At 42.8% G+C, this 25,732-nt stretch overlaps 1 protein-coding gene across 2 annotated transcripts; it reads right to left on the minus strand.

The window, feature by feature from the left end:
* Window positions 1-67: 67 nt before the first annotated feature.
* ZDHHC5 (zDHHC palmitoyltransferase 5) lies at window positions 68-25,732 on the minus strand. Of its 2 annotated transcripts, XM_080927799.1 has the most exons (13): window positions 24,970-25,073; window positions 23,430-23,576; window positions 20,970-22,094; window positions 13,420-13,541; window positions 7,734-7,891; window positions 6,107-6,279; window positions 5,854-5,956; window positions 4,963-5,054; window positions 4,394-4,526; window positions 4,037-4,160; window positions 2,995-3,107; window positions 1,743-2,602; window positions 68-1,331 (listed from the first exon to the last, which is right to left on the minus strand). In XM_080927799.1, exons 3-13 carry the CDS (start codon window positions 21,071-21,073, stop codon window positions 1,166-1,168), a joined length of 2,148 nt encoding a protein of 715 aa, XP_080783925.1. In that variant the 5' UTR covers window positions 21,074-22,094; window positions 23,430-23,576; window positions 24,970-25,073; the 3' UTR covers window positions 68-1,165. The 2 variants fall into 2 exon arrangements, with proteins under 2 accessions (XP_080783925.1, XP_080783924.1); XM_080927798.1 differs by lacking the exons at window positions 23,430-23,576; window positions 24,970-25,073 and adding an exon at window positions 25,469-25,732.

A 25,732-nucleotide genomic window follows, 5' to 3' on the forward strand; every position in this document is an offset into this window, starting at 1 on the left:
GAGGTTTCACTTTGACTCCATAAGACCATTTGCCCTGCCTTAACCAGACAAAACACAAGTCAGGGGGAACTGGTTAGATCAGGATTTATTTTATTTTATTCCTTGTTGGTTTAAAATGGCTAATCAGAATAAAAAATTAAAGGGTCTCTGTGTAGAAGCTGGAGTCTTCCCTGCTTAAGGTTAACCCAGCTACCCCTCTACCCAGCACCATATTGAGGTGGGCTAAGGGGTAAACCCCAGGGACAATGGAGGGGCCTAGGCCTACCACTCCTCCTCACTACCCCATTTTTGGCATATGATGAAAAATATTGCTTTTTGGATTCTTCTCTCCTGGCCTTAGATTTAAGATTTTTCTATAAATATCGGGAAGCATTGAAGGGGCTCACTGAAGCCCACATTCCGTCTCCCTTAGTGGAGGGCGGGGTTGCCTGGTGTTTCTTAATTTAGGCCAAGCTCTCTTCCTGATCTCCCACCACCATCATGGAACTGTGACCCCTCTCCAAGTTCTTTTCTCTGCTGACAGAACCACAGATGTACCCAGGTTTCTTTCCTAATCACTTAGCACCAGCAGAGGGTGCTGCTTCCTTAGTTGGTAACTGGGACAAAAGAGAGGGAACCATGGAGAAAAGGAAGACTTTGTCTCTCTTTTCCTGCTGGTCTAAGGAAAGGGAAGAATAAAATCCCCCTCCTTATATATATATATATATATATATATTTCTATATATCCCTCCCTTGTTTTCCCATCCCAGGATAGATATATAATTTCTTTGATATTTATAATATATATATATATGTACACACACACCTGGTAACGGAGAAGAGGAAAAAAATAGAATTCGTAACAATAATAAAAAAAATTATTTCTGGTTTAAAAATGATCTGGTTCCCTCCAGGGCAAGCAATTGCACAAATGTCCACTGAGTCTGGTCCAGGGATCAAGGAAGGGAAGGTCTTAAAAGATCAAAGGAGGGGGAGGTGCCACCCCAGTCTCAGGGCCCCAATTCTCCTTAACCCCATGGCATTTTGTAAAACAAGCCTCATCCTCTTGGAATCGGTGGTTTAAAAAATGTCCATGCAAAGCAGGGGAGCCCCTCGAGGAAGGAAGGTGGCCACCTGAGGCCCTTTGGTGTAGGTGCAGAGTGTGGGGGAAGGGAGGCGCCAAGATTCACACAGAAATCTCATAAGTGGTGCCACCCACCCCTGACACCTTCTTGACTCCTCCCCTTGTGGGGCTACTGAGAGGTGGCTGGCCTGGGCCAGGGGAAGCTGAGCCTATACTCTTGGGCTGCCCATTGGATTTGCTGTAGGTGGTCTTGAGCTGTACTTCATCTCTGAGGGAAAAAGAAGAAACAGACATCAGGGGAAGATGCACAAACAAAACACACACACACACACAAAGGGTCTAATATAGGGGTGGGTGAGCTTTTTCACATATTTTCTTACCCAGACAATCCAATCCCTTTTACTTTATTTATATGTTTAAAATAAGACTTTCTCCCCAGTTCACTCCTAACTGCAGCTCTCATATACTTACACTTCTGGCAAAAAAACTTTCAGGAAAACAGTACTAAGGGATATTATCAATCCTCAATCTCTTAAGGTGGAATTGTTCGTGAAGGCAATCAAATGTAAGAGTTCTCAGAATCCCCAGAGTCTGCCTAAACTAGAATCATGTACAGCCAAAGGCCCGAGGCCGTCTGCTAATTAAGATGAATGAGGAGAAGACAATATATGATACTTACTTGGGTGTCAGTAATGGCTGCAGCGCTACTTCCTCTGTCTCAGAGACGCCAGATGGGGCTTTTTGGCTGCTATAGGACATTGATCGGCCCAGGTAAGGGGCAGTTGTGCCTGGTTCAGGGGACCCTAGTCCCCGGCCTCTTAACCCATCTGGTTTGCCAAAACGGGGGACAGCTGGGCGTCCCAGTGGAGTCTTGCTCAAGGGTGATCTCTTGGAGTCATCTGAGGAAGAACTAGTGCGGGGGGCATGGCCTGAGCCTGGTGTTGACTGAATGCCTGAGTCTCCCAAGCCTGGTTCTTCCTCACGGCCTGCAAGTGGAGGTGACTGTCTTAGCAGCTTCTCTCGTTCCTGGAGGGAGGCCACAATGTGGCGAGACAGATTGTCATAACGGACTGGTGAGGGCTCTCGGTGTGGTGGGCCAGTTGGCAGCAAACGTGGGTGCCTCTCGGCTTCCCGTTGCTGGGCCAGCCGGGCTGACAGGAAGGGAGAGGTGTAGCCTAAAGGTGGGTCTGGCTCAGGCCCTGCCTGTACTGACTCAAAATCAGGGCTGTCTGAAGGAGTGAGTAGGCTGTCATAAGATAGACTTCCATTGCGTGTCTGATTGGCCAGACTCTTATAAGAGGTGGAGGTGGTGCCCTCTGAACGAATGGACTGCAACTGGCCCAGCTCAAAGCCTGTGCCCTGAGCTGACTTGAGGCTGGAGGATCGTGAGCCACTGGACAATGGATCAAAATGAAAGCTTTTGCCAAAAGTGGGAGACCGGAAGCTCTCTGGCTCCAAGCTGGGTTCTGAGCGGTAGCTGGGATGGCGGCTGCTATCTGCAATTGAAGTTGGCTCCTTCAAGCTGTCTCCACGACTCAACTGTGAAAAAAGTGTAAAACAGTCTTAGCAATCTTTAGCTAAGGAGACCTACCGAGGAACAGAATCACATGCCAGAAGTACTCTTCAAACTTGGACATCATATGGTTTGCCCTTAACAAAAAAGCTGTGACTTGGAACAAATACCCCATTTTAAGATGCAAGAAATGAGGCTTGGAGAGAGAGAGAGACTAACTTGGCAGAGTTGCTTCTCAAGTGAGTTTTGGCACTATTAGTGGTTTTATCTAGTATGCGTCATTGCTCTTTTTTGATGAAAAACACAAGGAAATTCAACTCCACTAATGCCAATAATCAGTAAACACCCTTGACTTTTATGTCCCCTCGTCCTTTCTTCGAGAACTAGCATAGGTTATGGTATATAGAGTACACAGTACCTTGGCGCTGGAGGAATGAGGCATGGCGGCTGATGTGCTACTGCTGCTGTAACCTGGTCGATACTTGTACATGGTAGGTGTGGGGGGGCTGTCCTTGCCCAAGAGACTGCTATCTACAGGGGGAAACCCAGAGGGAACTCTAAATAAAGTTAATTCTTTTAACCTTTATGAGGTTCCTAAAAGTACAGGGACTAGGGAAAAGGTTTTGCTATAGTCTAAAGACTCGGTTAGGCCTGGTCCTTAGATCCCAGCTACTCAGAAGGCTGAAACAGGAGGACAAATGCTGAGCAGATACACACGATACAAGCCAAATGTTATGATCAAAATTAAAAACCAATGATAAGGCCAATTGTGGTAGAACATACCTTTTAATCCCAGCACTCAGGAGGCAGAGGCAAGCAAATTCCTCTGAGTTCAATGACAATCTGGTCTACACAGTCCTTGTTTCTTTTTGTTTTTCCAGACTGGATTTCTGTGTAGACCTGTCTGTCCTGAAACTGTGTAGAACAGGCTGGCCTTGAACTAAGAAGTCGGCCTTCCTCTGCCTCCCTAGTAACCCACCCACTAAAGGTGTGAGCCATCACTGCACAGGAAGGGGGTGGGGGAGTGATTTTTATTTATATATTATTTATTTAAAGAGCAAAGATCTATACTAGTTTCAGATTCTGTGGTGGGCAAATGCATCAAACATACTAAGAAATTCTCTGATTCAGGCAGACTCTCAAAGAATAAAGACCTGAGCTCAATTGGAAGGAAAACCAATTAATTCCTAGAGGTTGTCCTTTAATCTGCCCACCCACAAACGCCACCAGCAGGACACGAACACACACTTGTAATTCTCTGTAAAGTCTAAATCACTGTCTCTTGCTAACTGGCACCCCCTCCTTTTCTAGCTATTCAAAACTGCTCAAGTATCATCCCTGGGTGTTCTCAGCCATAAGTCAACTATTACTCAGCCTCTGCCCTTTTCTTCTCAGCTTACATATGGTACTTCATTCCTGCCTTCTATCTCTAGGATCTCACAGGTCAAGGCAGCCCTTACCCTCATTAGCAGCCAGGCTGAGGTGTGTTCGAAGCCCTGTGTATCGGCTCAGGTCCGGCTTAGGAGGAGGTGGAGGTTCCGCATCTGCAGACTGGCTCTCTGTAATCTCTAGGCTTCCCTTAGACTAATGAAGGGAGGGAATCAGATGGGAAACTGCATTAAGGTACTATTAAGTCAGCATAATTGTAAGTACTGGGACAAGTCAGTGTGGGGATAATAAAGGACAAAAAAAGTTGATTGTCTATCATCTGAAAGATGATACATTTATGAAGACATGGAAAGAAGATGGCTCAGTGTCTATTGTCATTGAACTTGAAATAGTCTCTTTGCCATGGGTGAAATTCTCTAATTCCTCACCTTAGTCCTCCTCAGTTCTCCCTGGATGCCATTATCCATGATCTTCACAGTTATCTGCCCATCTGACACTTCTGGTCGAAGGAAAGGAGGTCTGATGACAATTGTCTTCTCTTTCTTTGGTCTCCCCAAATACCTGTGTAGCAAATAAAGTGAGAAGGCTTGCACTTACTATTTCATTCTACATTTCTACTTGCATGCCATCTACCATCTAGGATGTGTTGTACATATGTAGCAAGTCATGGGCTGAGGTCTACAGCTTGGTGATAAAACACAAAACTCTCGGTTTAATCTTCAGCCTATTAGAGCAGTGTAGAAGTTAGTGCTAAACTGATTTAATCCAACGAAACCCCAGCAGGTATCTAACGCCTGCCTGTAAGGTTAAGTTGTATACATATTCGGTTCTCAAATGCAGTCAGCCATTCCTAAGCAGTATCAACTGAACTCTAGAATTCACCAAAGATCAGCATTCCTTGTAGCACTCGCCATTCTAAGAGCAAACCCTTCCTAAAAGGCCATTCTCCATTAAGCTTTGACCCAGAAGGGACACTAGTCCAAGGGCGTGGGTGTACCTGGGTGCTGGAGAACTGCAGAGGACACGGCTGACATTGTTACAGCAGCCATTGGTGAAGGGGTTCACACCTCCCCGGAATTTACCTGTAACCTAGGAGAGACAAAGAACCAGGTAAGTAGACTGTGCCAAAAGGCAAACTGTTCAACAACTCTTTCAGATAAAAAATTGATACTGGTGATGATTAAGAACATAGATTCTAGAGTGAGGGTTCTCAATTCACAGGTCCTGAATAAAATGGGGCTAAGCAGGTTTCCGAATACTGACTACGATGACCCACGGATCCCCTGTTAAGATGGGCGCAGGAACTGCAGTAGCCTATGATAGCCTCTGCCTGTCATCATACTGCCACACTCCACCTAGTGCAGCATGTGAGGGAAGAGTCACCATTATTTATGGAACAACGCTAAGCAAAGGGATGTATATATCCAGTTCTGATGTGATTTTCCCTTCAAGTCTATACCATCTATGTTTGACTGAACCTAAAGAATCACAAGTAGGCTGACTGTAAGGTAAGACTGAGCAGTTAAGGTTACCTACTATTACGTGCACAAAAGTAATCTTTGGCAGCACTACGTATTTCCTAAAGTCCATCCCAACTCGCTCCTATACATTCACAGACTAAATATTTGTTAAAAGAATTAGAATTCTTTTTTGAAGACAGGGTCCAAGTACATCAATCCTACTGCCTCAGCCTCCTAAGATTATACAGGTCTGCACCACCATTCCCAGCTTTAATTCTACTTACTGTGGACCTAGGCCTACCTCACTTTCCCCACTACTGTTAATCTCTACATCATCACATTAAGTATTCTATTCACCAGCATTCTGTTCTTCACTAGTAAGGGCTTAAGACACTCCCTGTTTAGTCTCCTGCCAGTTTTCCTGGTACCTGTTCATTGGTTGTGCGGCCCCTAGCTACCAGCACCACATGAAATCCTGTGAGGCCAGCGACAGGGATGAAAAATAAGCCAGCCACACACATCACTGCCATTCTGATTCCAAGTAGTCAAGGAAAACAGAACAATGTTATCTTGCGTTCCCCAGCTCTACTGTGACCACTTCCCCCTTACCTTTCCTAACTCAAGGATTTAACTTGTCCCCACCCCATCCCCCATCCTACAACCAGTGGCATTCAAGGATACGTGACAGCGGTGCGGACCCCTGAGAGCTCCTCTATGTGATAGAAGACATAAAGGAGGCCGAAGCCAAACACACCCATGATATGGGCTGTCAGGGAAAGGAGGAAAAGAAAGAAGTATCTGTAGTTCCTGCGACCAATACAGTTGTTCACCCAAGGGCAGTGATGATCAAATTCCTAGGAGCAAAAACATACAGAATAAAAGGCATCCTTAAAACATAGCACTAGGGTTAGCCAGATGGTATTTGCCACCAAGCCTGACATTTCAAGTTATCCTCTAACTGTCACACACTATCCCACATACATAAAAAGAAAAAACAACCCCCACCAAAAAAAGCAGTATCAGATCCCTTCTGTTAAAAACAGGAACTAAATAACAGAGCTCATGTTTTACTTTTAGTTTTTTATGATCATTTAGTTACAAATTTTTGGAAGTTTTAAAAACTTAAGTTTAAAAATATTCAAAGCAGCTTCTCTTTGCTCTATGTTAATGCAAAGACCTTCCAGAGGTTGGCCAAAAGCCAAATTCTCAAACTGATCTAAAGTTTGACATGGTGCTACAAGTGTATGTGGGACACAGAAGGATGACCACAGAAGTCTGAGGCCAGCCTGCTCTATATAATGTGATCCACACCAGGGCTACATAGCAAGTCCCTGCTTTAAAATGTAAAACATTCAAGATTTATGGGACTAAAAATAGAACAACACAGAAGGATCACTACAAAAGTACAAGAGACACCACTAAGTAACCACAGGATAGACAGCTGAGGCTGAGTCCTGGGGTCAGGAAAGCTGTCATTAGAGCTCACGCTTCTTTGTGTAATGACAGAGTTCATGCTCTGGCTCTCATTTGATTCAGCTGGACCATGCCAACGAGGCAGCTCGGCAGAACTGTACAGGGTACAGAGACTGCTCGGCCATTAAGGTGTATGCTGTTCTTGCAGAGGAAGTTAAATCAGTTCACAGCCCTCAGGGCAGTCAGCTTACAAGTTCTCTGTAATGGGCACTTCATATACAAATACCCACAAATACATATAATTTAAAAAAATAAATCTTTGTTTAAAAAATTATTCTAGGAGTGCAAGATGGCCAAGTGCTTAAGAACACTTACTGCTCTTCTAAGACCCAGGTTCTGGTCCCAGCACCCACATGACAGCTCACAACCAACCATCGATAACTTTAGTTTCAGGGGGTTTGTTTTTTTCTTTTTAAAGATTTATTTATTTATTCATTCATTTATTTATTTCATGTATGTGAGCATACTGCTGCTGTCTTCAGACACACCAGAAGAGGGCATCAGATCCCATTACAGATGATTATGAGCCACCATGGTTGCTGGGAATTGAACTCGGGACCTCTGGAAGAACAGTCAGTGCTCTAGCCACTGAACCATCTCTCCAGCCCAGTTCCAGGGGATCTAATGCCACTTTCTGGCCTCCTTAGGTACCAGGTACACACAAAAATAAAGAACAAAACTTTTTCTTATGGAGAGATCTTCCAGAGGACTCAGGCTGTTCCCACATGGAAGCTCCCAGCCGTCTGTGAGGTCGGCTTCTGGTCTCCAAATGCAGACGCTGCACAGACATCCTTATGCACACAGTAAGGAGAAATACAGCTCAGGACAGTCTTACCTCCACACAATTGTCGCAGACACTGCAGTGGGAGCATCTGGGAGGGCGGTAAAAGCGGCAGGTGGCACACCATTTCATTCGCACCTGGATGCCCTTGATTTCCACTGTTTTGTAAAGGGGAGCGCGGAAATCATCTTCTTTATCTTCATCTTCTTCAGCTAGAAAGGAGAAAAAATTTAAACAACTATGCCAAAACTATTAAGTACTAGGAACATGGAATGTTCAAACCATAGCTCCCTTTGTTTTCCCTTCTTCTGGAGCTTAAGAGCAAACCCAGGGCCTTACGTTTCCTAGGCAAGCACTCTACCATTGAGCTTAATCCCCAACCCCACCATGGTTCCTTAAAACTTAAGGATGTGTGTGTGTGTGTGTGTGTGTGTGTGTGTGTGTGTGTGTGCGCACGCGCGTACATACACATGCATGCCAGAAGGGGGTACTGGATCCCCTGGTGGTGCTAGAGTTCCAGGCAGTGGTGAGCTGTGAACAGAGCTCAGGTTCTCTGCTGGCTCTCTAGCACCAAAGCAGTTTCGTAAGTACCTCGAAATAATGTAATATTTTATAAATCCACAGCTCACAAAAAAACTGCATGGTTAAGAAATTTTTTCCTCCTATCAGGAATACAAAGAATTTTTATTCTTAAATTTTTAAAAATATAACCACTAGTCTGTGTATGTGTAAGCACGTGTGTGTGGTGGTCAAAGGACAGCTTTCAGAAGTAAGTGTTCGCCCATGAGTGTGTACACACCACATGCATGCAGTAGCAAGAGGCTAGTAGGGTTACAGACTCGTGAGCTACCATGTTAGTGATAGGAGTAAAACCTGTGGCCTGTGTTCCTAACTACCTAACCTCATCTCCACTCCAAATAAAATCTTTAAAAAATAAAAATAAAAGAGCAATCTGTTAACGGATGCCAGTAACTTTCCCCAGTCCCTACTTTCACAGTGATGCTGGCTGTAAGTGAACACTGATGATCTTGTAAAGATGCATTAATATTTTACTTACCTTTGTAAATATCTACATATGTATTAAAATTTTTATTTAGGGCTGGTGAAATAGCTTAGTAAAGGCGCTAGCTGCCATGACTAACAACCTGAGTTGACTCCTGAGACTTACAAGGTATAAGGAGAAAACCAACTCCACATGTGCAACATAAAAAATGTGTACCCAATACACACACAAAATAAATAACATGCACATATAAACACAAAACTTAAGTAAATAAAAATCAATTTCTGTTAAGTTTTTTTTCCCCCAAGACAAGGCTTCTCTGTATAACATTTCTCTGTGTAGGTATGGCTGTCCTAGAACTCACTCTGTAGACCAGGCCTGCCTCAAAAACTCAGGGAGATCCCCCTGCCTCTGCCTCTATGAGTGCTATGATTAAAGGCATGTGCCACTACACTCCCCCCGTAATAAATCCCTAATTAAAATGTATATTTGAATAAAAAAATCATTTTTAAAAATGTGGCAGAAATTCACAACCTAATGAGTAAGAGAAACTGGGACCTATTAACTAACACTGTGAGAACAATTCCACATACACTATGGGAACAAAGAAGGAAGAAGTTTATTCTGCATTGGGAAGTAGGGTTCAAAAGAAAGGTGCTCAGAAAGTGATATACATAGATTGATTTTCCTTGGTTTACATATTATGAATCTATCTTAAAAGATAATTTACATACCAAAATACATTAATTACCCTTTCCCCACAACAAACAAATCTCTTGCTCCAAAGGGTCTGCTCTTTTAATTCCATTTTCCCAATACTGTTACCAAACTCCAATTTGCCTCTGCCCCAATTTTTCAACTACTGGAAATTATCCCATATTGAAACAAAAAAATATTATTTTCTCCCTCAGATGCAGAGGGCAAGTTTTACTTTTATAATTAATCTTTAAAAAAATGTGGGAATGAAAAATAAGTTATAAAATGAAGCATTAAAAATGAAGTTTTCAGCCAGGCACAGTGTCAAACACCTTTAATCGCAGAGGCCTGTAGCTCTCTTGTGTACTATGCACAAGACTTTGGGTTCAATCCCCAGACTGAAAGAAAAGAAACAACTTACTACGTCTGTAGATAGATACTATATACAAATAAGCCTAAATAGTGACATATATAAAACTATGGTCACATACAGTCTTACTACATAGCCCTGGCTAGCCTGCTAACTACATAAATCTGCCGTCCTGTTTCTCAGAGCTGGGACCAAAGGTGTGCAACCATGCCCAGCTCATATGTAAAATCTTCAGGGATGTAGCTCTGCAATAGATACTATCTAACATGTGCAAGTCCCTACGTTTAATCCTCAGCAACGGAAGAAAACAAAAAAAATGTCCTTCAAAATAAAGGGAGTATACCGCAATATAAGAGTTCTCTCCAGGGCTGGAGAGACAGCTCTACAGTTAAGAGCACTGACAGCTCTTCCAGAGGTCCTGAGTTCAATTCCCAGCAACCACATGGTGGCTCACAACCATCTGTAATGGGCTCCAATGACCTCTTCTGGTGAGTCTGAAGACAGCTACAGTGTACTCACATATATATAAAATAAATCTTTTTCTTTTTTAAAGCTCTCTCCAGACTATGAAGTTATTGCATTTGTCTCTGCAATATTCCTAAACAAAGATTTGACTAATGGCTAAAACATTCTTAATGGGCAGTGCATGCCTTTAATCCCAGCACTCAAGAGTCAGATGCAGGTGGATCTCAGTGAATGAGGCCAACCTAGCCTACAGAGGGAGTTCCAGGACGGCTAGGGCTATACAGAGGAAACCTTGCCAAGAAAATAAACTAATGAATTAATTAAAGACAGGCTAGCCTCAAACCTGGGCTCATACAACTGCCCTACCCTATGTCATGTACCATTATCAACAGAAAAGCCAGACACATGTTTGGTGTCTTAAACTTTCCGATTCTTCCACACTGGGACCTATGGAACTCAACTCATTTAACACAATAATTACTCTCATCACTTATCAGCGCCAATGACCTTACAAACATTTTAAAAGCTGGGCAGTAGTGGTGCACACTTTTAATCCCAGCACTCAAGAGGCAGAAGCAGGTGGGTTTATGTGGAGCTTAAGGTCAGCTTGGTCTACAGAGCGAGTTTCAGGACAGTCAGGGTTACAAAGACACTCTTGTCTCAAAAAAACAAGCAAACAAGAACAAAAAGATAGAAAAAAAAATTAAATGGCCATCACAGCTTCTCATATAGTAGACACTGGATACCTGATGAATGAATATTAACAACTCACTAAAGTATCTCTCCTTGGATTTTGGACCACAAACCTCTCACAGATCAGTAACGCTAGGCAGGCTTTCAGAGTACAGTGACAGTCAGGAAAACCTCATCTCACGTGCTATCCCAAGTCCACTTAGAAAACCATCTTACACTTGTGAGGAAAGTAGATGTCATTAGTAATAGCTTTTTGTTAGCTCATGGTCTCTCTACCTCTTACTCATGATAGTTCTTCTTCTCATCCCCTTTCCAAAGAAGAGCCTACTCCCTCCATGAGCAGGACTTCCAATATGCATCAGAAAGAATACCATTTCTCCAGAAGATAACTCAGCTTTCCTGTTCCTCAGTTTAGGCTTTGCATTCCTATCTGGCTCAATCGCCTCATGCTTCTGTCTTGTAGAGTTTGCTTCTCCCTTAAAATATTATACCATAATCTATCTTCTTTGCTTACTTCTTAAAAGAGGAGCTCTAATGCTTGCTGACTGCCTGCTCATCCCCCACACTGCCTGTGAATAGCTGTGCTCCAGCCCTATCTTCCCCTCAGATACATAAATACACTGAACTACTAAGATAAATGTTGTAGCCAGGGATAGTGGTTCACACCTGTAATTAGAACACTCAGGAGGCTAATGTAGAATTCAAAGCCAACCTGGGCTAGAGTGAGACCTTATTTAGGAATAAAAATAATTTTTTAAGAAATTGATTCTTAGTAAGCAAAACAAAAGACGATGTTGAGTTACCATACTAGTAATAAGTCAGTTACTTCATGAATTCTCAGCTTTCTCTTTACTTTCTCCTCCTTCTTGTTCAATGGCTGTTTCTCCTATACTCTTAAAAATGGCAGAACTGACCAGGTCTCACCTCACCTCTTTCCTAAGCTGACACTTCTTTCTCTAGATCTTCTTACTCCTGCTTTTGCAAATACCATAGCTGCATATCCTAAAACAAAGTATTTAACTCCTACTATTCAACTGCCCACTGGTTAACTGTACCAAGGAATAGCTCAAATTCATTATCTAGGTCTCAGATTATAGTGATTGTCTAAGACCTGAGTTCAGTCTCTAGCATGGAAAAAACAAAAAGCAAATATATAGCCTATTTAACATTCAGTTTATAAAAATAAGCATCCAATTTATCTCCCAAGTTATGAACCTTGAAACTATCCTTTCCCATGAAGTGCTGCACAGGCCTAACGTCGCTTAGAGTTCAGACAAGATCAAGCATGTTCAGGGTGGTGTAGCCGATTATTTTCCACTCTGGTCTGCCCCATCAAGCTGTCATAAATGATTCTGTTGAATCTACTTCTGAAAAAGCTGCGATTCTAGTCTTAGATTCAATTTTTCATATGGTTTATATTATTGCCAAAGCCTGTACACTGTCTGAAGAATTATTTTTTTGTAAGACCTTTTGGTGTTAAAGGAAGAAGTATAATATATTCAGAGGCTTTCTTGTTTAATTTAGCAAATGAAATCCCTTACAACCTGGGTATGGGTTTCTTTTCTTGTCTCACCATATCCTATACTGTACTCCAGCCTTGATGACTTCATTTCGTGGGCAAAAGCTTCTGTGTATATTTCCTTTGCCTGAAACTGCCTTCCTGTCCTCGACCTGGTAAAGTCTCTCACCCATTCTTAGCAGTGCTTCACTAACTTCTCCAAGTAAATATAACTACACCGCATCTATGTTCTCAAGAGAACCTTAACCATACTTTCTTTCTCATTTTTACCTAACACCACAAGATCTAATTTCTGAATAAAAATCAAAGATTTGACCCAAAGCACAATCCCTATTCAAGATACTATTTACAACTGATACCTGTTGAGTAAGAAAAGAATTAGTTCCTTGGGCTAGAGAGATGACTCAATGGTTAAGAGCACTGACTGCTCTTCCAGAGGTCCTGAGTTCAACTCCCAGTAACCATATGGTGGCTCACAACCATCTGTAATGAGATCTGATGCCCTCTTCTGGTGTGTCTGAAGACAGGGACAGTGTACTCATATACAAAATAAATAAAACTTTTTTTAAAAAATCTGTTTCTCTAATGGAGTGACACTGGTGTCAAGCCCAGAAACAGAAGTAGGTCAACACAAAGCAGACTCCAGTTTGCATGCAGACATGTTAGTTTAATTTTGTTTTGGTTTTCCTTTTGTTTTGTTGTTTGCTTTTGAGAGGGAAAAGGCAAGAAGTTGGGTGGGTGGGGAGATGGGGAAAGATCTTGGAGGAGCTGGGGGATGAGAAAGAATACAAACTATTAAAAATAAAACCTTGAATAATAATACAATTTAAATAATAAAAGGTTTGATCCAAAGTGGACCAAACTTAACTAGATATTGTAATATTCTAGCAACAGCATCCAAGAGTCCTACAAGCCCAAGGTCAATTGTTTTCTGCCCAAATAATTATTTTTAATGACAACAGGGAACTTACATTAGAGTACAGAAAGATCTTACCTCGGGGGAAAATTCCTGGGTCCATAAAGGTGGCCATGCTGAAGTTGGCCAGCACAAAGAGAAACATAATTGCATTGTAAATGGGCACTGCAGGTGACACATACAGGCTTAGTCCTGGACACCTGTAGACAACAAAAAAATTAACTCCTTTGACACAAGCATAAACCTATTCAGCCTTTTCACATGTATGCAATCTTTAGGTGACTTACCTCTGACACCCCAAATTACCTTTATCTTTCCTATCCATCAGTATCCCAGCTCCCCAAAAAACTGGTCAGTTTACATCAGAATGAGACAATCTTGTATTAACCCCCACATCAAGGTCTGGTTCTTCGGAATCTTTGCACAGCCTTACAATGTATCCTTATCTTACAAACCAGACACAAGAACTAGGGACTGATTAAAGAATATGAGCTACACTCCTGTCTCTGAAGCAACTTAAGGTTTTTGGTCCCATCTCTCATTGATGATCTATCTGCTTAATAGCCCAAAGCATGTAGATGCTACCTGCCTCTCTAGCTCCCCTTCTGCCTTTACAGGTAACTTTGAGCCAATCTCAACTACCTTGGGTTTCTCCACTGTCACCTATCTAGAGACTAATTCTAATGGCTAAGAACTGAAAATAAAAATAATTCTGAGCATGGTGGCACACACCTTTCTTTAGTCCTAGCACTCAGGAGGTTGAGGCAGGTGGATCTCTGAGTTTGAGGCAAGACTGGGTCTACAGAGTGAGTTCTATAGGCTGTGAGGACAGCCAGGGCTACACAGAGAAACCCTGTCTCAAAGAGACAAAAGAATGTATGCAAGAACACAGAAATTAAGTCCAGCACAGCAGTGCACACCATAGCACCAATACTTAGAACGTGGCAATTACAACTGCCAGTTCAGGGTCCGTGCAGGCTCCACAGAGAAAGACAATGCTCACTTTGGCAGTACACATACTATACATTAAGGCCTTTATGCAAGAATGCCATGTGAATCTGTAAAGCATTTCATAAAAAAGTAGAAAACAAAGAACTATAAATTTCTCCTGACATCTAAATATGAAGCAAAGAATGAGAGGAAAAGTTAAGCCAATTTTAGACGAAAGAAATCCTAAATCCTATGAAGGCTGGGGGTGGAGCACACATATCCAGTGTTCATAGCATTCAAATCAAGAGACATGCTTTAGATACCCCTGACAAGAAAAACAATAGAGACTGCTGATGTAAGTCTGACTTCAGGTCCTTTCAGAACCTGACTATGAATAGAGAGGCTGTCCTCTCTTTTCCCAGGAACCTCACTTGCTCAGAAAGAACTTCCTCCTCACTACAAGACATAGGCTAAAATACCCTAATCTGCTTTGTGTGGTTGAGAATTTAATCTCCAGAATAAGGACAGCATCTGCCCTTGTCCTTTTTACCTAGACAGTCAGAATACAGGAAGAATTTAATGAAGGAAAGATGGGTCTAGGATAATAAGACAACATTGATATCTGAAATACTAATTCACCACAGTCAAGAAAGGTGATCAATTCCCTTTAAAAGAAAACACAACTGTAAATACTGACCTGGGACAGTTTAGAAGCTTTTTAACTAGCTATAAATAAACCAATGAGACACAAAGCTGTCACCACTCTTCAGTTTTTCCAAGTCAACCATCCATTTAAGAATGCAAAAGTACCACTAAATGCATAAATACTATTTATGTGCCAGGCTTTGCAGCTAGTAAGGGTTAATAAACTCACTGCTTCTCTTTACTGAGCTATACAGAATTGAGAATCAAAATAAGACAGCTGTCAAAGTGAAAACATGCCTTCAGCCACGGCTCCACGGCACTCTCACAGAAAGCCCCAGAAGCCCCCTTCCTCTGTGAGCACTCTGCTCAGAAATCTCAGTTCTGTCGAGCTGAGGTACAGGAGGAGGAAGAGCCCCGCAGAGCCTACTTCCCAGGTTTCTCCGGAGGGAAGGAGAGAAACTGAAAACCAATCATCCAGGTCAGAGCCCCTCCCTAGTACTTAGCTGTCTTTCAATTTCCGCCTGAGGAAAAAGAGAAAGGGTGATTCACCTCACTCCTACAGCTTGGGAAGATAATTAGAAGGGAAAAATAAATTAAATCTTTAGAACACTGGGGTGCTTGTGATCTGAAGTTCTTAGAACTGGTCACTGTAGCCCCTCAACTCAGAGCCCTATCTAGGTCTTTCTTTTTTTCTTATTATTTTCCTACTCACACCTCCCATTTATTTTGTTATTTTTGGAAAAGGGTCTCTGTGTGGCCTATTTCAAGCTGGAACAGTAAAATACCCTCACACTAACTCAGGAACATGTAATATTCCTGCTGGCTTCAGCCTCCTAGAGGATAGTATCACACACAGGCTGTGTGCCACCACCACACCTGGTCAACTCTGAATCTCTTAAATCTCACCGTTTTCTTCATGTCATTTCCAAACAAAACAAATCATCCAATTCCTTGTGTATCCTGCCAAACTGTACCTTTAAACCTACAGGTGCATTTCAGTGAAATACATAATAGCAAAATTGAGTATCTATTGTTAAAATAAAGACTAACCCCACAGTGACAGAATGTCTAAGTGAATCAAATAATTCACCTCATGAGTATCTTCTAGACTCAGACCTGCAGCTCCTAGCCTTAGGACTCTAGCTTAAGGAACAATCCACCTCAACAATCTGTGAGCAAAGCCTGTTTCAGCCACACCCTGTGTTCTGCTTGTCTTGAGGAAAAGCTTCCTGTGTTTTAGCACTCTGCTAGATTCCAGATGACCACCCCAAGTGGCCTGTTTGAATTGGTTACCTTTGGTAGAGGGAGATGTAGCCATACCTTAGGAGAGAAGTTAGGACTTGTCCTTAGCTCTGTAATAATCACAGAGCACAGAAGTTTAGGGAGTGGCTGCAGCTCAGAAGCTGAGTCACTGATGGGATTCCCAGACATAAACCACCTCAGGTAGAACAGGTTCTTCTGCCCACCCATTCATTATGCCTGTTTTCAATGCCAAGTAAAAAGGGAAGTGGGGGTTTCAATATACACCCTCCTGAAATCCTGTTCCCTAGCATTTCTAATACTTCCTACTACTTTAAAGAAAAAGAAAGTCAAATTCCTAGAAAGAAAAACTCAAGAAGTTTTAGCTTCTAATTCTTTCTCAATTCACAGGAAACTCTTAAGCATGCCACTCACTACTTCAGTTGTGTAATACACTCGTAAAAATAAAGGAACATGTCTGAAAAAATGCTACAATTCTTTTGTAGGGGAGGGGGCTGTTCTTTGAGACAGGTTCTCATTATGTGGACCAGGTTGTTCTCTTAAACATCCATCTGATTGCCTCCTCAAGTATTCAGATTAAAGGCACGTGCCATGCTTTGCTACTAGAATTCTTTTTAATCAGCCTATATCATACTGAGAATTCACAAGATAAAAAAAAAAAAAAATCACTATCATCAATGATCATTCCAGCTCTTTCATCCTTAATCCCTCCAGACTCAAAGACACTTAAAGCTGAGGCACTAGGCTCCTAAAGAATAAGCCCATGCACTCCACCCAAGCCTAGTACACTCCTTGAGCATTGGTCTAGTGCTCCTTGATGAGAAGGCTGGAATGAGTGCCCCATTTCCAGCTGAAAATTTCATCAGGAATGCTTCAGTAAAGATTCCATGGAAAACAATTTGTCCTCTGAGAGGTTCCTAAGTTTCTCCTTACACGTGCCTTTTGTACTTCTATAACCTATAATTTCCAGCAGCTGAACCATGTATACTGTAGGACCTGGGCACGTACTCTTGGAAAACCACAGGTGAAGGAAAGGAACAACCAGGCCTCAATCAATGCCCCAGATCACCAGGCTGTTCCCACTCAAATCAGGTGCTAACACCTCCACTGGTATGAGAGAAAAAGAAACAACCCACAGAGGTTGCCCAGTTCTGTAGATAGATTGGAAGAGGCCTGAGGCAGAATCTGAAAGGAAGCAAGTTGGACCACAGATAGGACACTGGAGAGACCATCGAGATTACTAACCTGATTTTCTTCTACCCAACACAGAGATCTCCCCAACTTCAGAAATAGAAAACAGACTTTGTACTTGGGAACACTATAGAGGAGATCAATTTAGTGATTCCCAGTGATGTTGCTAGGAGCTCTGAGGTTTTAGGCACTCTGGGAAGCTGAACTTGTATAGATTTCATTTAAACCCTAGCATTCTTAATTTTTGTTTTATGTACTGAGATTCCACGTGAGATGCCACCTAGAAACGTTCACACAGCTGAAATAAAGTGCTCCAGTTCAACTTCTTCATAGATGGAAAGGAAGAACTGAGGTCCAAAAACATTAACAAAGTACCAAAGTCAGTCTCCTGACCTCAAAAGCCAGGCATAGTGACACTCGCCCTTGATCCCAATACTCATGAGCCAAAGACAGGCTCTAGGAATATGAGGTTAGCCTGGTATACAGAGTGAGTTCCAGGCCAACCAGAGCTACACAGTGAGACTGTCTTAAAACAATAAAAAGTAGCCAGAGGTAGTAGTACACCTTTAGTTCAAGCACTTGGGAGGCAGAGGCAGGTGGATCTCTGAGTTCAAGGCCAGGCTAATCTATACACAGTGAGTTCTAAGACTGGCTTAGTGCTAGAGAAACACTGTCTCAAAAAAGAAAACAAAAAGTATTAAACTACCACAGATGGAATCCAGATGCAAATTCTATTATGTAAGCAGAAGATGCAGGTTTACTTAAGCAGATGCTCTCCTACCCAAACAGGGAAGGCAGAAATGAATTAAGACAGGCTGGTTGCAGCTACTCCTTGGCTTTAGTACTGAACAAATGAAGTCAATGAGGAGGAGGATCAGCTCTAGGGAGAACCTCAACTACTCTTTGCAGACTTCTCTGGGGCAGAAAAGCATCATTATTTCTTTGATGACCAGACCTAACTGATAATTTCTGTTCATAGCTTTCCCTTCTTAACAAAGAAGCATGGAGGGTAAATTGTTCCTAATTAGTTGAAGCCTACATGCCTCCACTAATTACGTCTGCCAGCTGAAAGGAACTCTTCCTCCTGCTCCCAGTCCTCCAGGTCCCAAAGTAATTATCACCTGGGACCTAGACTGATGTAAGAGCCACTTGTAACCTAGTGAAAAGAACAGGAGGGTAACAGAGCAGTTACAGATTTATGGCCCCACACAGAAGTGGGTTCAAACTGAGCCTTCTTCATCTCTCCATTTGAAACCATTAATTCTTTCATGTGGTGCAATTTTAAACTGTTTTCCAAGGAAACGAGTCTCAAAAGGGGAGGAATGCACAGAAGAACCATTCTTGAGAGCAGTGGTGCCTCAGCCTAGAAGGATGCTTCTTTAGGAGACACTTCCGTCTGATGGAAAAGACACGGCTCAAGGCTCTCTCAGAGGAAGCAAGAGCTAGGTGATAGGGACAGAGACTGCTCAGTGGTTCTTCCAATAAGACATCCTTCTATAACTCCAGTTCCAAGGGATCCAATACCCTTCCTGGCCACTGAGGGCACCAAAAAAAGTGATAAAGTAAAAGCAACTAAGTGCTTATGACTGACTCCACAGGTGAGACTTTGGTGAGAGAGGAGCTCAGACACTGATCTTGTGGAAACTAGTGATTGAGGAGTTTCACCTATGATTTAACTCTTCTAAATTTGAGTTAGAAGCAGAAATTCCACATAGAGTCCATTTTCCCCAGGCTAAGGGTGTAGTTTTAGGTTAAAAATAAAATGTCTGGCATGCACAAGACCCCAGAGTCAATTCCCTGCACCACAAAACAAAACACAAACTTTTTGCCTCAGCTAACACAAGAGGGACCCAACACAAGTGGGAGCAGAGAATGAAAACGTAATCGAAACAGCTTCAATTATCAGTAAGACAATGCCTGTCAGGACAATTCTTTTGTGGGCAAACTGGTATCACAAGCCAAGCACTTCCGTGGTTCCAGATGAACAAATTAAACTAAGGATTCTGCATGCTCTATCTCAGCAACAGTTTGGAAGAGAAAAACCACATACTGCCCTGAATACTTTAGCTACAAGAATTCGACTCCCAAAGGAAACAGACACTCCCATCAGGTAGCTGGTACCTGGTAAGGTGTTACCCTGTCCACTTTACATCTCTCTTGACCCCACACACTATCAAAGTACAAAGATACAAATATCCCTTGCTTATATTTCTGATCTTGCTTACACATAAGCAGCAGAAATGAAAATATGCTGACACTGAAGAAGCACCCCCCTCTTCACTACCTGACATATCAAGGGCGAACTATGAGTTACACTGGTGACAAGAGAGCGAGGAATGAAGAGTTTCACTCCCTGATCACTCCGAAAGGTGCAACTGGAATGCTAATGCAGTGACTCAAAAGTATAAAGCTAGAAGGCTGGTACAGACTCATTATAAACTGCTAACAAAAAGACACTAGGTGGCCACACTAGGGACAGAAGGGGGGAAAATCAGTCTCCTCCAGTAAAACAAAGAAACAAGTCTTAAGATCCTAACATCCTAACTAGAAAGGCTGCAGATTCTAGACTCTAAGTGAGGTATCTCTGAATGCCAATTACTATTCCCACTAGAATTAATGAGTACAGGAACTCCCACTCCTTTTAGTGGAAACTAATGCAAATAATTCTTCTAGTATTTTCTTCCCAAACAAAACTTTCTTTCCCAGGAGCCTTTACTTCTCCAGCCCTTAGCTTTTACAAGTTTAGAAAAAGCATCTAGATAACACTAAAGATCAGCACTGTCTCATCAGTATATCTTAAGTCAAGTCCCACAGTGCTCAGAAGACTAAAGCAGGAGGATCATGAACCAACCTGGGCTACACAGCAAGATTCTGTCTCAAAATTCTCAACTCTCAAAACCAATTCTGGCAGAGAAAGGTAAAAACATGTATACAATCCAAGAATTCAGGAGGCAGAGGGAAGAGTAACACAAACTTGAGGCCAACCTGGTTTACTTATGGAATTCCAGGCCAGCATGGGCAACATAGTGATACTGTGTCTCAAAAACACAAAGACAACAACAGTCACATCATCATCAACACCTCTCTGAGGTGCTCAGCTTTCACAATTCTAGCCTGTCTCAGACATGCCATATGTGACTGCTATTTGAAAAGATTTAAGTCAGCACATCCTGGTGATGCAAGCCTTTGATCTCAGCACTTGAGAGGCAGAAGCAGGTGGATTATGTGAGTTCATGGACAGCCTGGTCTACATAGCAAGTTCTAGGACAGCCAGGGCTCTGTAGAGATCCTGTCTCAAAAAGAAAAACAAAACAAACAATCAAAAAGAAAAACTAACAAAAAGATTTAAGTCAATTCTAGTTTTCTTTTCATTTAAATTTCTTGAAGCCTGTGTTTTCCTACTTCCTTCCTAGTTTAGTATTACCTGTGATGGAACTAGATAGGAAACCATGAAGACATCTATAATTCCATAGGTCGGGAAGTAGAGGAAACCAACAGGGTAAGGTCAGGCAAATAGCCTTCCAAATAACCAATGAAACCGAAGCCTTCACTTGCCATGGCTTGACCCTCCCACCATCAAATACACTTCAGAGAGAACTCACGTAAAGGCAAAGAAGAGTGTTGTAGCTCCCACTAGAAATATGGCGGCTGCTGAGACCGGTACATACTTGCTGGGTTTGAACCTCTTTCCAGACTCTGCGGGCATGTTGGAGCTCTGATGAAAGATGTGCCCTGCCGCATAGCCCAGGCCCACTCAGCGGCAGAACAGACAAGAAAATGGGATGAGGAAAACAGAGAGGAAAGAAACTGGGGGAAAAGAAAACGTAAAATTATCACCCTTCCCCCTCCCAAATAAAAATGAAGGTCAAAAGATCTCAAATGAAGGAAAGCACATGGGAGGGGGAAAGGTGATTTCAACTGATTAAAAACCACCTCCCCAGAATAGAGCAGAAAAGGAGATTAAGAAACACAACTTGTATGGTTTAAAACGTGAAGACAAACAGTAGGCTGTATGCATGCAAACAGTCGCAGATGGAAAACATTCAGTCAGGCAGATCAAGGTACAGCTCATGGATGAAGGCAGGTCTTCAAAAGGAGCAAAGAAGTCTCAGGGGAGGGGAGGGCAGGAAGCTTTAACTCTTCTGAGGAGATACAGGAGCCCTCCACAACACACTTCCACAAAAATATGAGCAGCACCTAATAGGTGTGCCCTGGGTTTCTGTTTCAATCCAGGAAGGAACTTGGGGGGTCTCTGCCAGCTTAGAGAAGCAGACTGTCCGCAGTGCTTGTCCCTTTCCCGAAGTCTTCTCAATGCCACCAGCCTCACACCTTCCTTCACCAGATGGAGATTTAATTTTACTTATTTCTCTCTTGATGGCCAATGTTGGACCACAGCTGTTACAGGGTTGAGTTGTAAATCCTTTTCTTTGACTGGGGAGAAAAAGCAGACAGCAGTATTGCCTGTCTTCAGTATCTTCTTGTTATTCCCACGCCTTTAAGGACTCCGTTTCATGAAAAACTAAAAGGAAATTTAAAATCCTTGAAGCCATTTCCTTTTCAATAAGCAGAATAAGATGAAGTTGATTTCACCTGATGACAGTTTAAAAGATTACTGCAGATAAAGTTCCAAATATGTCTCTATTTCCAGGTTAGTCAATGTCTCTGATCTTTTGTCTTCAATCTTGGGCTTCCTGGATGCAGAGTTCAAATGGGATATGGTGCTTTACCTGGAAAAAACCAAATTATCTTTATCAAAAAAAAAAAAAAATTCTTTCACGGTATTTCTTAAGAACACCAAGGCTAAAACCCCACAGGCCACTGTTACTAAGTGCCTTTTGAAAGAAAGACTATTTTCCACTTCACTTCTATGTATGTGAGAATGAACTCTAAATGGAGTGAAAAATACGTTCAGAGTCCTTCACCTTTTTAAGGGCTACTCTGATTGGAAGGAGAACCTAGTCTCATCTGACCTAAGGTCATTCAAGGACTAGCTCTTATAGGTCCATCTCTCTTGTCAGAAGTACAGTAAAAAACTGTAGCAATATAACAGTCTAAAGCCAAACAAGGGCACAGGAGTGAAGGGCACTGCTAACATAGATCTTTCTCTTTGGATAAAGAGGATATTTATTCTATAATAAAGCGAGCGAGCTTAAAAATAGGACAGCAACTATCATTTCCTCTTTGTGTGCCTCTTTGTGTGCCCATGGCTTTTAGCTACAACACCAGAAGCAGAAATTCAATTTTTGGACTTTTAGAATTATTTATTAAGGGTCCTAGGCCAAAAAAAAAAGAACCTACAACTATTGGTGAAATATTCTCCATGAGAAACTAGGTTCAACACAGGGATTGGTCCTTTTCCTCCAAATTCAATAGTTTTTATTTCCTAACAATGGCCTATTCGGAGGTAACTTAAACTCCTTATTCAATATGATTAAAGTAGCAATTATTTCTGTTGATCACAGTAACAAAACATCACGAGCACCTTAATTTTACAGGATGCTTTCATCTGGTGATCTCAAAGCACTTTACTCACATTATCTGGTGACAGAGTCCCTTATCCTATTTTGTAAAATTGAAGGCTAGAGAATGCCCGGGGCCGTTCCACTGAATCACTTGGGTAGCCAGGTTCAGAACCCAAGAGTATAATTGCTGACACAGACCCTTCCTACCACACTACACACCTAATGATACCTTGGAATCTACAGACCAAGGTGTCTGCTTAAGTTAGAATTTCAAATGAAAGCAGTGCTATTCCCCACAAGTTGTATACTATTTGATACTAATGGCAGCTATTAAAAACATCAGAAGAGGAGCTGGAGAAATGTCTGAGCGGTTAAGAGCACTGATTGCTCTTCCAGAGGTCCTGAGTTCAACTCCCAGCAACCACATGGTGGCTCACAACCATCTGTAATGGGATCTGATGCCCTCTTCTGGTGTGTCTGAAGACAGCTACAGTGTATTTACATATAATAAATAAATTTTTAAAAAAACAGATAAAAAACATCAGAAGATCCAGACAATGAAATACAGTGTGTTCTGGAAGTTATCAGTTCTTCTCTTACCTAAGACACAGAAGGCAAAGGAGCTACTGTCACCACTCAGCCATGCTGGTGACCCTTTATCTCCACACTCAAGAGGCAGAGGCAGGCACACCTCTCCAGGCCACCCTGCTCTGCACAGCTTTCAGGCCAGCCAGGGCTGCAGTGAGACTTTGTCACAAAAGAAAAATTAAAACAAAACAAAAAGAATAGGAAGGAGGAAGGTAAGCAACTTTGGAATGAAGGCCCAAAGATGGCACTAAGTTTTTACAATCCTAAAAACCAGATCCTATTTAGTCCTGATTTTATGCTTATTTCTGTTTCCCGACTTTAGGCCTAAATATCTTTATCAACTGGAACAAGCAAACTTCTTGACTTGTAGACAGTACGATTAAGGAAATGTTTCCCTCAAAACTCCAAAGATAAAAGGGAAATTATTTAAATATTATGTAAAGTGAATCATATACTATTTCAGATCACATTTACTACAGAATAAAAGTCACAAACTAATTCTACCATGGTACAGCAGTACATGCAATTATGGACCCACATACTGAAATATAAATGAGAACCTCGTCTGAAATGTTAGGATATATATTAGAAGAGACAAGATAAAACAATGTATTGAGTATAAATAACAACACACCAAGTCTTATCAAAGGAATGTGGTGCAGAAAGAGAAGGGACAAAACCGGAAAGGTGAGTGTGGTTCATCAGTCACACTCTGGTGTATCCACAACAGTGTCACTAAAGTGTACAAGAATGTGCATGACACATGCTGCTGACCAAGGGGGAAAAAAATCATGGAGTGAAAATATGTATGTATAAAACAAACAATCCAGAGCCAGGTGTGGTGGCCCTTGATTTTAATCTCAGCACTTGGCACAGGCAGAAAACTCTGAGTTAGAGGCCAGCTTGGTCTACAGAGTGAGTCCCAGGTTATGTACAGAGATCCTGTCTCAAGACAACAACAAACAGTTCAAGATATGCAGTGTGAAGGCATTCACAAAGTTTGATATAAACAGTGCCACAGATGGCACAAGTATTTGTTAAAGTAACCAAGCTTTATAGCACAGAGCAGTAAATCTGAATATACATATAGAAGAATGCATCCAAGCTGTGAAGGAAAGATCCAGGCAGAAGTTTAAAAAGAATATTATCATTACAGATTGAAGTAGGTGCCCAAGTACCTAGCGAAATAATTCTTACAAACATTCGGTGAATTTGTATGTGCTCATGAGCACCAGAGAGATCTGATACAAAGCCGACTCACAGTGGGATAAAAGGATGGAGATCTAACCTAAGATTATCCTGGACAAGATGGCATTAACCAGGAAGTAAACCCATGAGGACAAAAATGTTCTGCAATGTAACATGTATCTGATACTAGGACTACTTCTAATAACTTTAGTCACTTTCTTGTTTCTCATTTTAGTGGTTTCATTTGGCCAACTGGCTAAAGAACTTTAAACCTCCCTAGGAACAGACAGCTACAGACAAAATATTGTCAAATACATTCGAGCCCTACTGGTAAAAAGTACAAAGTACTAAAAGCCTGGAGCACCTGGTTGGCTGGGGGGTAGGGAGAAGCAGGAGACGGATGGGAAAAAGAACAGGTAACCACAGGACGAAGCTCTAGCCGGAGTAAGTACCAGCAGAGTGCAGGGCGAGGGGCCTGAACCGCGGAGCGGTGAAGGGAGTACAGTCCCCAGCCGGCAGCTGGAGCAGAGTCATCACCGGGGGCAGAACTGAGTACCCCTGGCCCAGAAAACACGGAATCCACCGCGCGCAGGGCCCGCCGGAGCTCAGAGAACCGCGGGCCGGGGACGGAAGGGGCGGCGGCTCGGCAACTAGGCAGCGCCGCAGCAACCGGTTCCAAGCCCCGGCAGCCGTGGCTCCCTAGACCCTGCCGGCGCCCGTTTCGGGGCCCATACAGCCCGAGGAGGGGTAGGGCCTTAACCTCCTCCCATCCACGGTCCCCCTTCCCTAGAGGTCACCCTCCCCTCCCACCTAACTAGCCCGGCACTTCCGGTTCCGCAGGGGCCAGCGTCCCCGGTACTCACCCCCGGCGCGGCGCCCGTCACCGCCGCCGTCGTTGTCGCCGCCGTCGTTGTCGCCGCCGCCTCCCAGCAGTGCCGTCTGGCCTCTGAGAGGCAGCGCGCGGCCCCCGCACGCTCCACGCCCGCCCCGCCGCCGCGCGCTCCCGCCAGCCGACGCTCGCCTCCGTGCGCGGCGCGCGGCCGTTGCCCTCAGCCTAGGGTCCACAGCCCTCACGGCGATCCCATTGGCTCCCGGGCGCGGGCGCGGGCGACGTCTCTCGCGGGGCA

Source organism: Micromys minutus, assembly GCF_963924665.1.
Source record: "Micromys minutus genome assembly, chromosome: 13".
In the NCBI taxonomy this organism is placed as follows: domain Eukaryota; kingdom Metazoa; phylum Chordata; class Mammalia; order Rodentia; family Muridae; genus Micromys; species Micromys minutus.

Coding starts and splice junctions, on each gene's coding strand:
- ZDHHC5 (XM_080927798.1), bottom strand. CDS start 21,073: ATGCCCGCAGAGTCTGGAAAGAGGTTCAAACCCAGCAAGTATGTACCG. Junction 4,527..4,962: donor TGCAGTTCTCCAGCACCCAG/GTACACCCACGC, acceptor TTTGCTACACAG/GTATTTGGGGAGACCAAAGA. Junction 1,332..1,742: donor CAGCCATTACTGACACCCAA/GTAAGTATCATA, acceptor TTTTTCCCTCAG/AGATGAAGTACAGCTCAAGA.